The sequence below is a fragment of the Zingiber officinale genome, chromosome 2A (assembly GCF_018446385.1).
Source record: "Zingiber officinale cultivar Zhangliang chromosome 2A, Zo_v1.1, whole genome shotgun sequence".
In the NCBI taxonomy this organism is placed as follows: Eukaryota; Viridiplantae; Streptophyta; class Magnoliopsida; order Zingiberales; family Zingiberaceae; genus Zingiber; species Zingiber officinale.
The window spans coordinates 33,109,057-33,124,476 of record NC_055988.1 but is presented as its reverse complement, the minus strand read 5'-3'; the positions used below and the strand labels follow the sequence as shown (position 1 = coordinate 33,124,476).

General features: G+C 41.2%; 1 protein-coding gene and 1 long non-coding RNA gene across 2 annotated transcripts; both read left to right on the top strand.

The window, feature by feature from the left end:
• Positions 1–11,068: 11,068 nt before the first annotated feature.
• Positions 11,069–13,466, top strand: LOC122041008 (thioredoxin-like 3-3). The gene is made up of 3 exons (XM_042600526.1): positions 11,069–11,384; positions 11,494–11,519; positions 13,011–13,466. Exons 1-3 carry the CDS (start codon positions 11,232–11,234, stop codon positions 13,228–13,230), a joined length of 399 nt encoding a protein of 132 aa, XP_042456460.1. The 5' UTR covers positions 11,069–11,231; the 3' UTR covers positions 13,231–13,466.
• Positions 13,467–14,524: 1,058 nt separating this feature from the next.
• On the top strand, positions 14,525–15,126 carry LOC122039574. Its single transcript, XR_006128245.1, has 3 exons — positions 14,525–14,677; positions 14,763–14,868; positions 15,070–15,126. It is a non-coding gene; the product is annotated as an uncharacterized LOC122039574 (long non-coding RNA).
• Positions 15,127–15,420: the final 294 nt, after the last annotated feature.

The window sequence follows — 15,420 nt, the reverse complement described above, 5'->3', positions numbered from 1 at the left end:
ATTTGATAAATTGGATGATATTTTAAGTGACACAAATTGAGAGAATCATAGGAACTGCCAAGTTGGGATTTTGGTACGTTCTTAGGAAATTTAAGGTCAATCTAAGCCTTAATTTAAAGTGCTACCCTTATGGAAAAATGAAATTTGCCAATATTTGAGGAATACACTTAATTTCAATTGGCAGGTTTTGACATTTTCTTGAAGCACTTTTGGGCAATCTAGGTTTAATTTTTAAGTTAGCTAAGATTAAGGATACTTAGATAGGTAATCTAGGCAATTTTATTTATGCTAAACCTTGCCATGTTATGTTTGCCCATCACATGCCATGACACCATATTTAGTTTTATATTTTTCATTCATGACTTATTATGAAAAATACAAAAATACCATGTCATGTCATACATACATCATGTAATTATAGAAATCTTTCTTTTGAAAGCTATTTCATTTTGATGAATGTCATAACATTATCATGCATTATGTTTAATTCCTTAAAAGCAAGGACAAATGGCATTTATCAACAAGTGTTTTCAACAAGTGTTGTCAACAAGTGGTATTAACAAGTAACATCCTAAGTGGATGTTCAATATCCACAAAATGTCTAGATAGATATGCATGATCCCTAGATTAGGGCAAAACCAAGCTTTATATCTCACAAAGACCAATAAGATGACGTGTATGTGTTTTAGTGCACATTAGATACAAGTGAGATGTTAGGAGGATGAACAAAACTCAAGATGTTGATTTAGTGCATTCTTTTGAATTTTAAGTTCATCAAAACATATAGTTATGTGTTTTCCCATCATTGGGAAAGCTAATGTACAAGTAATGTGCATTAAGCCCAAGGAATATGGTGGGATATTGGTTTTGAAAATGTTTTTAAAATGCTTTTGGAAAACCTTGGTGAAGGCTATCTTTTGATAGTAATCATCATTAAATAGTTAGACACAAACTTGAAGAAAACACTAAAGTTTTTGCAAGTTTTCAAGTTTGTGTCAATCTTTGAAAATATGAAGTATTTTCTTAGAAAACTATTTTTCCATGATAAAGTATACCCTAAATAATGTCTACACAAATTTTTACGATTTTTGGAATTTTGTAGAATTTTCTAGGGGTTTCTGAAATTGGCTGAAATGGAATTTCAGCAATTTCAGGCCTCCAATCGATCAGTGGATCGATTGGAGTGCCTCAATCGATCAGTTGATCGATTGAGAAGGCATTTCTCACGAGCAGAAGCTCGCTGGATCGATCAGCCGATCGATCCAAGAATACTGAATCGATCAGTGGATCGATTCAGCAGGGTTCAATCGATTGGAACCCAACTCCAATCGATTGAAGATGCTGATTTTGGTTAGGAAAGCTTATTTTAAGCATTTTGAACCTATTTTAGTCTAGGTGACCATTCCAAACCCCTGAAAATACATTTGTATACATAAAACGGGTGTTTTCATGTGGAAAACAAGGATGGATTGGTTAAGGAAAGCTAAGTTGAAGTTTAGGTTGAGGTTTGTTTCAAATTTTGAATATTTGAACCTCAAAACTTCTAAAATTGGGTTTCCTAAAGTTTTAGGGATTCCAAGTCATTGTTGGTGCAATGACAGAAGTTACCACCATGTCTTTAGGGGGAGGGACTCTTTAAAGACATAAAAAAAATTATTTTTCATGAACCTTGGAAGGTGGTTAACCTTCCGTTAAGAACATGCTCAAGGTTGAGCGTTTGAACTTTAATGGGGAGTGGATATCCTCATTGTTCAAGTGGTTTCAAGTGAATAATGCTCAAGGATGGACATTTGCCTACATTGGGGGAGAATGTAGGGTTAAGGATAATGAAGGGTATGGGATCTTCATTATCGTGTTGATCACAACGAGTGAAGTTGTGAACAACGATGAGCAACTCTTCAGGGGGAGAGTTTTCAACAAGTGAATTTGTTGATGTGTGCCCAAAAATGGGGCATGGTTTGATGTATGCCAATAGGGGGAGAATGAAGGGAGTAAGTTAGGCTTCTATCACCTAGAGGGAGTTTGCCCTCTTAGGGGGAGAATGAAGGGCTTAACTTATGTATTCATTACCTAGTGGCATGAAGAAGGTTTAGGCTATGGGATTAGCCTAACTTCCTAACTTACATGTGATATTGTAAGTGATAGTGTTGGTATTGTCAAACATCAAAAAGGGGGAGATTGTTGGTGCAACATCCCTCAGGTTAAGGTTGACCTGGTTGACCAAGCTTGAGTCTTGGTTTGGGTTTCGATGTTTGACAATGCAAGGTTGATTGAAGAAGAGTCAAGTAGGTCAAGGATGACCGGATACTTGACTGGGAAGTCCTAACTGTGATGTTAGGCAGAAGGAAATCCTAGTGAATGAAACTAGGCAGAAGGAAATCCTGGTGAGTGAAGCCAAGTGAAAGTCCTAGTGAGTGAAGCTAGGCAGAAGGAAATCCTGGTGAGTGAAGTCAGGTGAAAGTCCTAGTGAGTGAAGCTAGGCAGAATGGAAGTCCTGGTGAGTGAAGCCAGGTAAGGGAAAATCCAGATCGGACATCTAGTGTCGAGAAGTCCAAGTAGGTCAAGGGAGTGACTGGATACTTGGCACAAAGAGAAAAGTCCAAGTGGGTCAAAGGGATTGACCGGACACTTGGTGGGAAGTTCTAGCAGGTCAAAGGAGTGACCAGATGTTAGGCATGATGTACCAATAGGTCAAGGTTGACCGGATGTTGGTTTGAGAGGCTTAGGACTTGGTTTTGGGCAAAAACCAAGAGCTGGATCGATCAGTGGATCGATCCAGGCCTTTCCCAGCGAACAGAGAGCCTCTGGATCGATCAGTGGATCGATCCAGAGGTCCCAATCGATCAGTGGATCGATTGAGACGCTGCTGGTTCACGCGATAAGCGCTGGATCGATCCGTGAGTCAATCCAGGCTTTTTCTCCAGAGCACAGAGGTGCTCTGGATCGATCCATGGATCGATCCAAAGTCTCCCCAATCGATTCGGAGTTTTCGAATCGATCGGGATCCGATCGTTGAGTCGTATTTGAGCTGCAGGCGTGCAATGCTGCGACATCTCTTCACGGATTCATTTTTCAGATCTTCACCAGCTCCTTCACAACTCTTCTCAAGCTCAAGATCGCCAGTTCTTGAAGGTTCTTGGAGGCTCTTCCAAGTCAAGAGGCGGATCAAAGCAAGAAGAAGAAACTAGGGTTAGGGTTTGTGCATTCATTGTAAGCTTGTAAGCTTGTATTTCTTTACTACCCTTTCTTCTACTTGTATTGAGTCTTGTAGGGCTTCTCCGCCTTTGGTAGTTACCATAAAGGAGAGTCTTACCAGGTTTGCGGCAAGACGCGTGATCAGGGCGAAGCCCGACCTGGCTTTACCGGTCAGGTTTTCTCAAGCTAGCCCACGTAAACAGACTTGTCACTCTCAGTCGGGCTTGAATCATAAAAGCTGGCAGAGAGGGACTCCGATCGCACCCCTCCATCCATCCAGTCTGTTCATTAGCATTTAGCGGACTGACCCGAGCTGCCTCAACCACACCCGGGCATGATAGTATGCACTACGCGACAACAGGTCAGGGAATCGTAATCACCTGTCAGAGAATATCTGCTACATGTCAGGGAATATTCCATTAGTTGGGGTCATCTGCAAGTAGAATCTTCCTCCAGTCTATAAGTGAAGGTCACGTGTCCTCCACCACTCAACAAGTCCTAACACCCTACACCTTCTAACAGGGGTTAGTCTCCAGAAGGTACGCATTGTCATATAAAAAGGGGTGTCCTCTTCCTTGTGCAAGTACGCTCACTCGTATCTTCTACTTTTCTTCTTCGTACACTGTTCATCCGGGGAAAAAGTACCTGACTTGAGCGTCAGAGGGCCTGCTCTGGGGACTTTTCCTCTGGTTCTCGGCGTCTAACATTCCGTGTGCTTGTTTGAGTGTGCGTAGAGTTCTAGTACCGCCGGCTCAGGCCCAACAACCCTTGAGGGCTACGTGGGGGTCCGTTCGCTGAAGCTCGTGCGGCCGCAGCATCATAGTCTCCTCCTCGTCAACGCTCGCGACACCTCATCCGGCATCCATTCGACTCAGATTCCGGACAGGATTACTCATTATTATATTATTTTCATTGATGATCATTCCAAGAAAGTATGGGCCTATGCTTTGAAAACTAAAGATCAAGCTTTAAACTACTTTAAGCTTTTCATGCACCAATTGAAAGGGAAACCTGCAAGAAATTAAAATATGTTGTGTCCAATAATGGTGGTGAGTATATGGGGCCATTTTAGGATTATTGTAGAACTCAAGAGATCAAGTTTAAGAAGATAGAGCCAAAAACTCCTTAACATCATGGAGTTGTAGAGAGAATGAACTGCATGATTAATGACATAATTTGTTGTACATTCTCTCATGCAAAGTTGCCCAAATCCTTTTGGGGGAGGCAATGAGATCAACAGTTGATTTGATAAATCTTTTACCCTTAGTTCCTCTAGATCATGATGTATCACAAAAGGTATGGACAAGGAAAATATTTCGTATGATAACTACCGATCATTTGTGCATATTCCCAAAGACAAGTGATCTAAACTTGACAGTTAAATGACGTAATGTATTTTTATTGGATACAACCATGAGGAGTTTGGGTAGATTTTTGGAAGAAGAGATGTTGTATTTTTTAGAAAATCAAACCATTGGGGTTTTTTTTTAAAAAAAAAAATTCTAGCAATGAAGGACTACTTGATTGGGGCGTGGTTCATTCACCTATAGTGCCTATTGATTGTAACAAAGATGTACAATTAGATGATCTTCTTATAGCTGAGAATGAGCCAGTTGATGAGAACTCATTACCAGTTGAGCCTTATTTGAGAAGATCCACTAGAGATAAACAACCTTCTACTAGATAGTTTACTAGTGAGTATTGTTAGTGCAATCGACCTTTAGTAAAGGTTGACCAAGCTCAAGTGGGAAGATTGTTGAGTTTTGATATTTGATTAATATGTTTGATGGTTGAGAGCAAGATATCAAGTAAAAGGGGAGATTGTTAGAGGAGAAGATTATTGGTATAATTGACCTCGAGTTAAGGTTGACCAAGATTGGTTTGAGTTTTGATGGGTTAAGGTTGATTGAATACTTGACAATGAAGAAATCTAGTGGGTCACGGTTGGACCAAACACTTGGTAGTTGAAAGTCCAATAGAGAGTTAACAACGATGGAGAAGTACAAGTGGATGACGGTTGACTAGACACTTGATATTTAGAAGTCCAACAAAAAGTTTACAAGGGTGAAATCCAAGTGGATTATAGTTGACTAGACACTTGACCATGATGGAAGTCATAATAGGTCAAAGTTGACCGAATGTTAAACATAAGAGGTGAAGTTCTAAGGATCAAGGTTGACCAGATGTTAGACATGAAATAGGAAGTTCAAACAAATCAATGAGGATAAGATGTTTAGTAATTGTGAAGTCCTAGTAACTAAAGGTTGATAAGATATTAGACATGAGTGAGAAGTCCAAACATGTGAAGGAACACCGAATGTTTGGCAAAGGTTGACCCGATGCTAGGAGGGTGAAGTCTTGGTAGGTTTAAGTCAATTGGATACTAGACAATGCAAAAGTTCAACCTTGGTAAGACTAAAATAATGGTATCAATCCATTACTGTAGTTTTACCAGACGATTGATGACCTGAAACTATGAATTCGAGGTTTAAAAATATTTTAGGCATCGATATGGTATGAATAATCGACTAATGGGTATTAGCAGTTGATTAATTTATTAGTCGAGTGGTGCACTCAAGTGGTGCACTCAATTGATGACACTGTTAGAACAAAAAAAAAATTTCATATTGATTAAAAAACTTGACTAATGATGCATCAGTCGACTAATGACTCTGATACTCAGCTAGAAAGAATTATTCTATGGAGCAACAATCAAATTTTGACAAAGCAATTGATTAGGAGGTGCTAGCAATAAACTGTTAGATAAATTTTAGCCATGATTTGAAGTCAATAAAAGAGGATTTTGCATGCTAGTTTTTGGTTGTTTTAAGATGAAATGTTTCTGTATTTCAGACCTTCAGAAGGTAATTCAAAACAACCAAAAGTGATCAAAGTAAAAATTTATATTGTTGTAAAGTTATGTAATTTGCATTGCTTTCTTTTGTTACTGTATCTTTTGTATTCTTGTTGTTCCTGCTAGTAAGAATAGGTATGTATGGGGTTTCTCTAAGGAGAAAGTATAGTGATGATATCGCTAGGACTTAGACCATAGACCATAGACCATAGACCGTGTGTTGTAAAATAATAAAGCAATATCAGGCAGTATTATTTTTGCACAAAAGTAAGCATGCAATAGACAGATAAATAAAGGAGTAGGGTTTAGAATATAGTTATCCGGTTGAAGCGTCGGCACGCCGACTGTCCTTAGAGAATTTAATGCCGCCTCACGGTGCAAAGGCTCTCTGGCAAAATTCTCCCAAGATCCGACAACCGCTCGTCTCGTCCGTAGTTGCTGTCACGTCCCAGAGGAGTCCCTGTCCGAGAAAATTTCGGCAGCATCTCCTCTGTACGGTGGACAATTTGAAACTTTTCTACATCCTCATATACCTCAGCCACAGGCGGCTGAAATAATAACAATAAATAAAATCAATCACCTCGCAGTTTATATAGATATTCAGCCTCTGGCTGTCACAACCACGCAATTAATAATAGTAATCACGAACAATAATACTCTGACTCGAAATTCACCCTACTCAACTACACTCGTAAAGCTCAAATCCGACGAACTCACCTCTTCTGCCGTCCAGGCAGGCATGTAGTAGAATAAATCCAAATCCAAATCCATCGACATAATAAAATCCATTCAATGTCCATAAGTAAAATAATCCAAAACTTAACAAGTTCAAAACAATCTAGAACAGAAAAGAAACCAAAAGAAAACCAATCATATCCTCGAGGTCTGCAGGGACCAGCAACTGGAACTCTCTCCTGACAGCATCAACCTGAAAATATTAACAATGGAGGCGGGGTGAGTCCAACACTCAGCAGGTACAATTGATATGCAAAGTAGGGAAATAACACCTAGCACTAATCATGCGTACAGTCTCCTAATATAAGAAAGATAAAAATATGCATCTAAAGTAAACAGGAGAGAAACTGTACTAACCAAGACCTGAGTATAAGGTCAAACAGTCTGAGTGGTATAGGAATCCTGTATGCATGTCAAACATAGGTATCCAAACAATATGCAGCATATAAATGCAGCAAGCACAAACACAAGCAATAAATGCATCATGCATATGATGCCAATGATGCGTCCTGGTCACCCCTGACGCCAGTCGATCATCTCACACACAATAGTGAGGCCGAGTGGGTAGGGCTGTGACAACCGTGCACTCTGTCGTCACTACTCCTGATGAGTGACCGAGTGGACGGGATGCTGTCGGAGTACACCTATCCTCCTACCCCAAATCATAAATGGGGGAGCGAAATGCTCTCATCTCCCGGTGCTCAAAGACGGGGAGGAATCCCTGCCGGATAACACGTTGTGTCACACTACCCATGAGCGGACCAACGGTGCCTAACAGAGTCCCTGCTGCAACACACTCAGCCTGAATCGACCACTAACCCATGAGTGGTGGCGTGTGCAGATCCATGTAACTGGCAATGTGCTCAACAATAATGGAGCGGACTATCGCACAACATGCAATCATGCAAATGATGCATGACAATAACCATATAAACATCCTGACCTAATCCATATATATAGAAAAGTGCACCCTAGGTCAACGAATCATATTGAATCAAAGGTACACAGAAGGTATAAAAACCTAGGTCCTGAACATGGTGAAGCATGGTATATCACTACCCCCTATAAGCATGTATAAACAGTTAAAATATACATGAGATGCAAACCAATCAATCAATCAAGCATGAACCAAGATTTGGGTAGTGATTAACCGAAACAGATAAGAAACACAATTAATGCAACATGTTAATTTCATTACTAAGCATATCAAAGACAAAAAGTCAAAAGTACCCGCCTCCAATAGGAAAAATCCAATCGTCCAAGTCCGACGTCAAGATACTCGTCTCGCGTCAAAGTCCTGTGTCACCAATACAATTATATTTTATTTAGCTAACTTCATATGAACAGCTAAATAAAATCCCTAGGACCAATTTAGGGTAAAACCCTAGTCATAAACCCTCAACCTACCTTAATTAAACCCAACGGTTAATTAGGGTTAGTTATCTAATCCCTAATCAACCCATTAGATTAATAATTCAAACCTAAATCAATTATACGCGCAACAAGGCATTTACCTCAATCCAAACTCACCCAAATTCGTATTCTTCGTCGTTAATTTGTCGATGGAACACCTGTTTCTGGAACCGTGGTTGTAGCTAGAGTGAGCCACTGACCTACACATCAAACACCCAAAATTTGTAGTCAATACATCCACCTCTGTGAATTGAACCCTAACCTTACCTCCACAGTTCTAAACCAACAGCTTACCCTAAAGCCAAAGCTCGGTAGAATCCAGGGCAGCAACTCACGCCAATGTGAGGCTCGGCTAGGGCAGAAGAAAGGGTCGGTTCAGCACTGGGGCAAAGTGTGCAGCGGCAGTGACAAGGAGTGGCGTCGGGCTCGCTAGGGCACAAGGGAAGATCGGCAGCACTTGGGCAGTGAGGCTGTCAACTTGGTCGTCACTGCTCGGGGCTGTGGCCGGCGGTAAGAGGAGAGGAGATGTGTCGGCGGCGGTGCTAGGGCACGGCGACGGTGGCACCTAGGGCTCGGGTCGACGCTGCTTGGCGCGAGGAAGAAGTGTCGGCGCTACTCCTTGCGGCGGACTCCAGGGTTAGGGCAGAGCTCGGGAAGAAGAATGAAGAGGAGGAGAAGAAATTGCAGAGAGATTTAAAGCGTCGGCGAGGAAACCGCCGCCGGTGGTTAGGGCACCGAAGGAGAAGGCGCGCGGCGGCGTCGGGGAGAAGAAGGAAGGGATGTGGGAACGGCTCGGGTTCGGCGACAAAAGCAAAGGAAAAGAAATAAAAAAATAAAAAAAATAAAAAGGAAAAGGATATATAAATATAATCTTTTCCTCGCTTAAATCGGGTAGCCTAAACAGGCTTTTCCGGACCCCGTTCTTGTTCCCGTTAACTCGTCCATACGAGCTCCGAAAAATTCCCGAAAAATTTCCAAAAATTCCGGAAAATTCCCTTATTAATATTCGCCTATTTCCGGTATTTTACAGGTGCACTCCAAAACGGACGCGACACTCGGACCCAACCTCAGATCGTCGTAAGACCAAGCCTCAGGACAAGAAAGACGAGAAGAAAGCAGAAAGAATCGCACAGAGAATAGAGAAAGCTCGAGGCTTGAGTGAAGAATAGAGGTGCTGCAAGTCCCCTTTTATTCACTTTGAGAAGGTACGAAGCACTGCTTCGCTAGCGAGGAAACGCGCCTCAGTGTCGCGTCCGTGTCCCTTCCTCACGCGCGGAACAAAACCGAAGTCCGCGTCCCTTCCTCACGCGCGGAACCAAACTCGCCCACGGGCTGGGGATTTGCACCCCCCTGCGCGCGTTAATCGCGCACGTGATGCCCAATTTATGGATTTCCGGCTCGAACCCTCCAAATCGACTCGATTTGGGCTTGACCCGCGCATGCGTGTAGGTCCTCTTATCATTGCTAAGCAAGGATGGAAGGGCTTCCTATATAAGTCCTTCCAAGCTTCTCCACTTAGCAATGTGGGACTAAAAATATTACAAAAAATACTTTGAATTTAAAACAAAATTCAACACCGTGAGTCTTTATTCCAAACCTTTTATTTTATTGATTGACTTCTTGGGCACCCCCATCTATTGGGAGAGGAAATAAAGAATGTTGAGCAGGAAACTGGGAGGATACTTTGACTTCTTATTTAAGGTTTTCTCTTAGTCTGTAGTTGCAGCTGGATCATATTAAGAACCCTCTTAAGAGCTCTTACGAGCTATATTTGTTCAATTCCCATTCTTTCTCTCACGCTCCCGAGTTCCCTTAAATAACTGAAGGTACGGAGCATGATCACTCAAATAATTTCCTCTTTTCGGTATAATATCAATAGTGCTATCTGTTCTTCCACGAGAGTCTGATTGGGATTGTTTAAGCGGCGGGATTGGATATGTAACTCAAGTAATTCCATCTCAGAACTGGTCATTCCTAGAACAGATCACTTCCGGAATTCCCAAGAACAGGAGCTAAGCTTTTTTAGGAAAGAGGCCTACGATCAAACCATTGAAGCTACAAAAGCAACGGGCACAGAAGAGACTCAAAAAGGAACCTTTTCAAAAGGAGCTACGCGAACTGGAAAGGTCGGTACTATTTAAGAAGATTCATCTCTCTCCTCTCCCTCGTTCGGTCCAACGTGAATGGTTAAAACACCAAGCAGCTACGGAAGATTTGAATTGCATTGCCTTTTCATTCATTATAAGAAGCATGGGGCATTATTAAGCTTTTACCGGTGTTTGCAGGTGATCCTATTGGGGAAATTTAGAAATCGCTTTCATAGTAAGGTTAAAGAGAGTCTTGAATATTCCGATGCGAGTGTACTGTTTCCTGTTTTTTTTTCTCTCCCGATACTAGCTACCCATGCTACTAAATGTTTGATGTAAGAGTCCGATTTAAGCAAATCCAGTATAAGAGCTACCCCTTCAAGTATTCACTCTCCTGAAGTAGTATCTGAACTCGGAAGGGCTTTATTAGAATTGATACTTTCAACTCAGTCTTTTGATCTTGGATTGAATTTAGTCCTTTCTGTTTTATCGTTTGTTCCCGGGCATCTTTAGCGCTGCCTTATGATTTGAGTTTATTAGTTTTCTTATATTTAGCTCTGTCGTTGAAATATTAGTATCTGTTTCGGTATGAGCTCGGATGACAAATGTTATCTCACTACCATTATGATTTAACTCGTACTTTCAACTCAGTCTCTTGATCTGGGATTGAATTTAATTTCTGTTTTATTCCCTTACCCGTTCCAGAAGAGTTAATTTTGGTTTGACCCGTTTAACCGGGTGAGTGAGTAATGGGTAACCATCCCGTTACCCGGATCCGGACCGGAATGCGGCCAAGGCCATTCCCCATTCTCTAGTGTCCTGCGTTCTCTGCTCTCCTTGACAAAACCCTCATCTCAATCGTCCGTCCTTATCCGCGACTCCGCTCCCCCCTCCCTCCCTTTCCTACTGCGACCAACGTCGTTCCCTATTTGAGCACTCCAAGAGTTATGGTGCGAGAAGCAAAGGCCTTGCTGAAGGACAGGGAAGCGGAAGAGGCTGGTTCGAGCTTCCCCTCCAGTCGACACGGCAACCTCAGCGCCGCCTCCAGCGATGATCGTCTCAAAGACATTTTGCAAAGTGTTAGATCTTCCAAGAGCCCCGTCAGTAAAGAACCCTCTTTTCATCCCAATCATTGAAGATACAAATATAATTCGAGTTTTGAAATTAGATTAACTTATATTTTCGAACTGTTTATGTGTGCTTTTGCAGGCTGTTGTGTACTACGGCGCTTCATGGTACATCATTGTTTCTGCTGGTTCCTTAGTTGCTGTTTAAGTTATACACATATATTGCTTGTAATAATTTCAAGTCGGGAAAGGTCATGTTGCTTTGAGGTAAACCTCAAACAAACATAGGAAGACTAGAGAAGCTAAAATTACATCAAAATAATGAAAAAAGAATCATACTTATGAATGAACACGCATAACACTTTGCAATCCCATGTGAAGAGTCATGATACAAGATGGCCTTCTTAAATGTTAATGTACTAGAAGCAATTTTCTGGATAACAAGATCATATAATCATCCCAGGCTAGAGTTTTTTTTTTTTTACTTTGTTAATCCCACTAGGTGGAGGGAGTACTCCTATCAATACGAACATTTTTCACACGATTTATTGGTCCCACTAGGTACAGAATAGCCCTACAAGAACTTGGATGTGGCAAAAAAAAAATCCTCCCCCACAGGAGTAAACTTGGATGTAGATGGTGAAAAGCCATAACATTCTTGTCCTTATTTTCATTCTTGTCCCACTTGATAGAAAGTAGAGGCAAAATCTTTTCTTTTGGATGCTTATCACATTAAATTGAGCAAGGAAAGCTCAGCTTGGCCCAAATTAAATGGAAATGCCGTTTTGCAAGGCTACAGTGACTCCAATGTCTTTGCGGTCTGGCTCATACTTCTGAATAAAACTACTAGGAAACTTAAGATGTCACATTGCTCATTTTCATTGGGCATTTTATGAACACCTACACCCACTGTCAATTACCAGTGAAGATTATTTTGATCTTTAATCAACTGAAAGACTTTTCTCACATACTACATGCATATACTCCTACAGACAATTTTATGTGCATATTCACTTCTATTCAAGGATAGATAGTGCTTCTCCATTGAAGCAGCTCAGGTAATTCTTTAGAAAAATAAGAAATTATACATATAAGAAAATTGATTATGTATGTGATCTTTAATATAGAGATTTTTAGAAGCTATTGTTGGGATTTAGAACCTTCAGTTATGGCAGTGACACTCAAGTCTTGACATTTTTTTTCCCAATTAACATCAAATCACATGTTAGTTGATCTCTGGTTTGTAGGTCTCCAATTTGAGTATTTTTTATAATAGCTTAAGTTGTTTCACTTTGAAACATTCGATACGTGAAGAAAGCATGTGCTTCACATCCTTTTTTATGCCTCGGTGTTTTCTTATTTATTTATGTGTGCTACATTTTAGCTTGGCTACGAGGAGAGTTGCTAGATCATAATTTTTTCCTCATAAAATCACAAATCTACAAATTATAATTTTGTTATTGAAAATGGATTTAGATGTTTTATTCTAAGTAATTACAAATTTTCCTTTTTCAAAATCCCCACTGCTTAAGGATCAAAGTATGAAGAAAAAATTGACTTTCTTTTTGGAGAAAGTGGTAAATGTTCAATAAGTTTGGAGAATTTCATCACCAATAAATGCCGTAATGCTTACTTCAACAAGATCTTTGTGTTTCTTAGGTGTCGTGTATGCTGCCAGATCCTTCCAGCCTTCTGCAAGTTCAGCAATGAATTCAAGAACCTTAAATTCATCTATGCTGATATTGATGAATGTCCAGACACTACACAAAACGTACGCTACACACCAACTTTCCACTTTTACCGTGGCGGAGAGAGGGTTGATGAGATGCTCGGCGCAGGAGAGGAGAGATTGCATGATCGGTTGTGGCTACATTCTTAAAGCATGAAGAAAACAATGAAGTTTTGTTGTTCCTTCCACTATGGCACGTCTGCATATTATACATATAGGAAGGTCCAGGAAATCAAGTGTCTTAAAACGTGAACAAAACTCTAATTCTACTTTAATTCCTTTATCTGTTATCAACTCAGGGAAAAGGTACCTTAGTAATGTTGTAAACATTGCAATTGGAATATTAGATCAATTAATTGGCTCAGTTTGAGTTTGTTCCATTTTCATTATGTTTGCTTCCTTGATCCACCACTCTATGTTAGTTACTCTGATGTTTTAAGAAAATAAAATAAGTCTTTGTCTCTATATGCATGGCATTTGCATATTTAATACTTGGTAGGATTATTGGTTATTGATTCCATCAATAATGCAGGCTATCCATATTAAAGGTTATTACAGAATTTGTTTGAAATCACATTCTAAGAGTTCAAGGAGTGTTTAAATAACGGCAAATATTCAACACCTGAGCACAGAGTCGAGTGTATAAACATCTGAGAACTGCACAGGGCCGGGAGTTGTCCAGTTGGGAGGCAATATTTCTCCATATTTAACGTATCAAGTTGGATGGATACACTGGAGTTCTTAAATTTTTTGACCTTTGCCAAAGGGCATGGTTCAAGCTACAAAAAGGCGGGTTCCGTCGCCCAGCGGCCCCCTACGCCTGTCCCATAGTATTGTAGGAGGAAGATAAATTAGGATGAATGCTGGGTTGGCAAGTTGATGGTTGTTCGAGGCTTTAAGCCAGCAGACGGGGATATTATCCCACATTGCAACTGGCGACACTCGAACCGTCGCTCCATGCTGCAAACATACCATCAACTTACCAACTTGTAAAATACCGGAAAATAGGCGAATACTTTTTATTTTCTTTTTATTCCCGTTTTTTTCCTAGCCCCCCCCCCCCCCCCCCCGCGTGCCCGAGCGGTTCCCTTCTCCTTCTTCTTCTCTGCCGCCACTCCGACGCGGAGCCGAGCGATCCTCCGAGCCACATCTTCTTCCTTCTTCTTCCCCTCTGACTCCTGCCCTAAGCCGGCAAGCACGATCCACCGTTGGCCGCCCTCTCCGATCTTCGCTACCTTCTTCCTCATCCTCTGCCCCTCACGGCGACAGCATTCTCTGATCCGACGAGCCACCGCCGATCAAGTCTTCTTCCTCTTCCTCCCTGTCCAAGCGGCGGCGACGCACGGAGCACCGCCTTTTCCCTGTGCCCTAGCGCCGGCCCGCTACCGACGTCGAGCAGTGCCGGCGACTCACCCCGTGCCCTAGCCGAGCCCATGCTGTGGAGTTCACAGCCGCCAGCCACCGAGCACCTTCGATTACTGCCATCGTGCCCTAGCTACCCACCGGCGTCGCACGGAGCAGCGTCGCCTCTCGCTGTGCCGCCTCTCCGCTGTTCTTGATCATTCCTTCTTTGTGGTGAAGTTAGGTCACAGTTGGGGTAAGTTGGATTCTTGGTAAGGAATTTTGTGTTATGTAATTGGATATCTTGATTTGGTGATGTTCACATCTTATTAATCTGACAGTGGGGAAAAGATTTTCCGTAGGGTTTGCTTTACTGTGGATTTATTCTAATTCCAGCAGCAACTATCTCTTGGCGTTGGATCAGTGATTACAGCTGTGGAATTTAAGGTAAGGTTTAGGGTTTTGATCTTCGTTGTAGGTGATTTCTAGTTGTGTTAGCAATACTTGTAAACTTAAGTTTAGAAATAAATCTAAAGGTGTAATTAGGGTTAATGAAGCTAACCCTAGTTGGTCGATGGATTAGAATTTAGTTTGGCTAATAGTTGTATGATAAATTAGCTAAACTAGACATTACGTTTGATGCCACAGGACTTTGACGCGAGACGAGTATCTCGGAGTCAGATTGGACCTTTCTATTTTCGGAGGCGAGTACTTTTGACTTATTGTCTTTGATATGCTTAGTAATGAAATTAACAATTTGCATTAATTGTGTTTTCTTATTTGTTCAGTTAATCACTGCCCGATAAATGTTACCTGCTTGATTGTTTGTTTGTTTGCATCTCTTATTGATACATATCTGATTTCACATGCTCATGGGTAGTGATATAACCATGTTTTACCATGTCAGGACCTAGGTTTGATACCTTATTTGATCAGTATACATTGATATGATTTATTCACTATGGTGCCCATTGTTATATGTCCAGAGGTTGGTTTAGT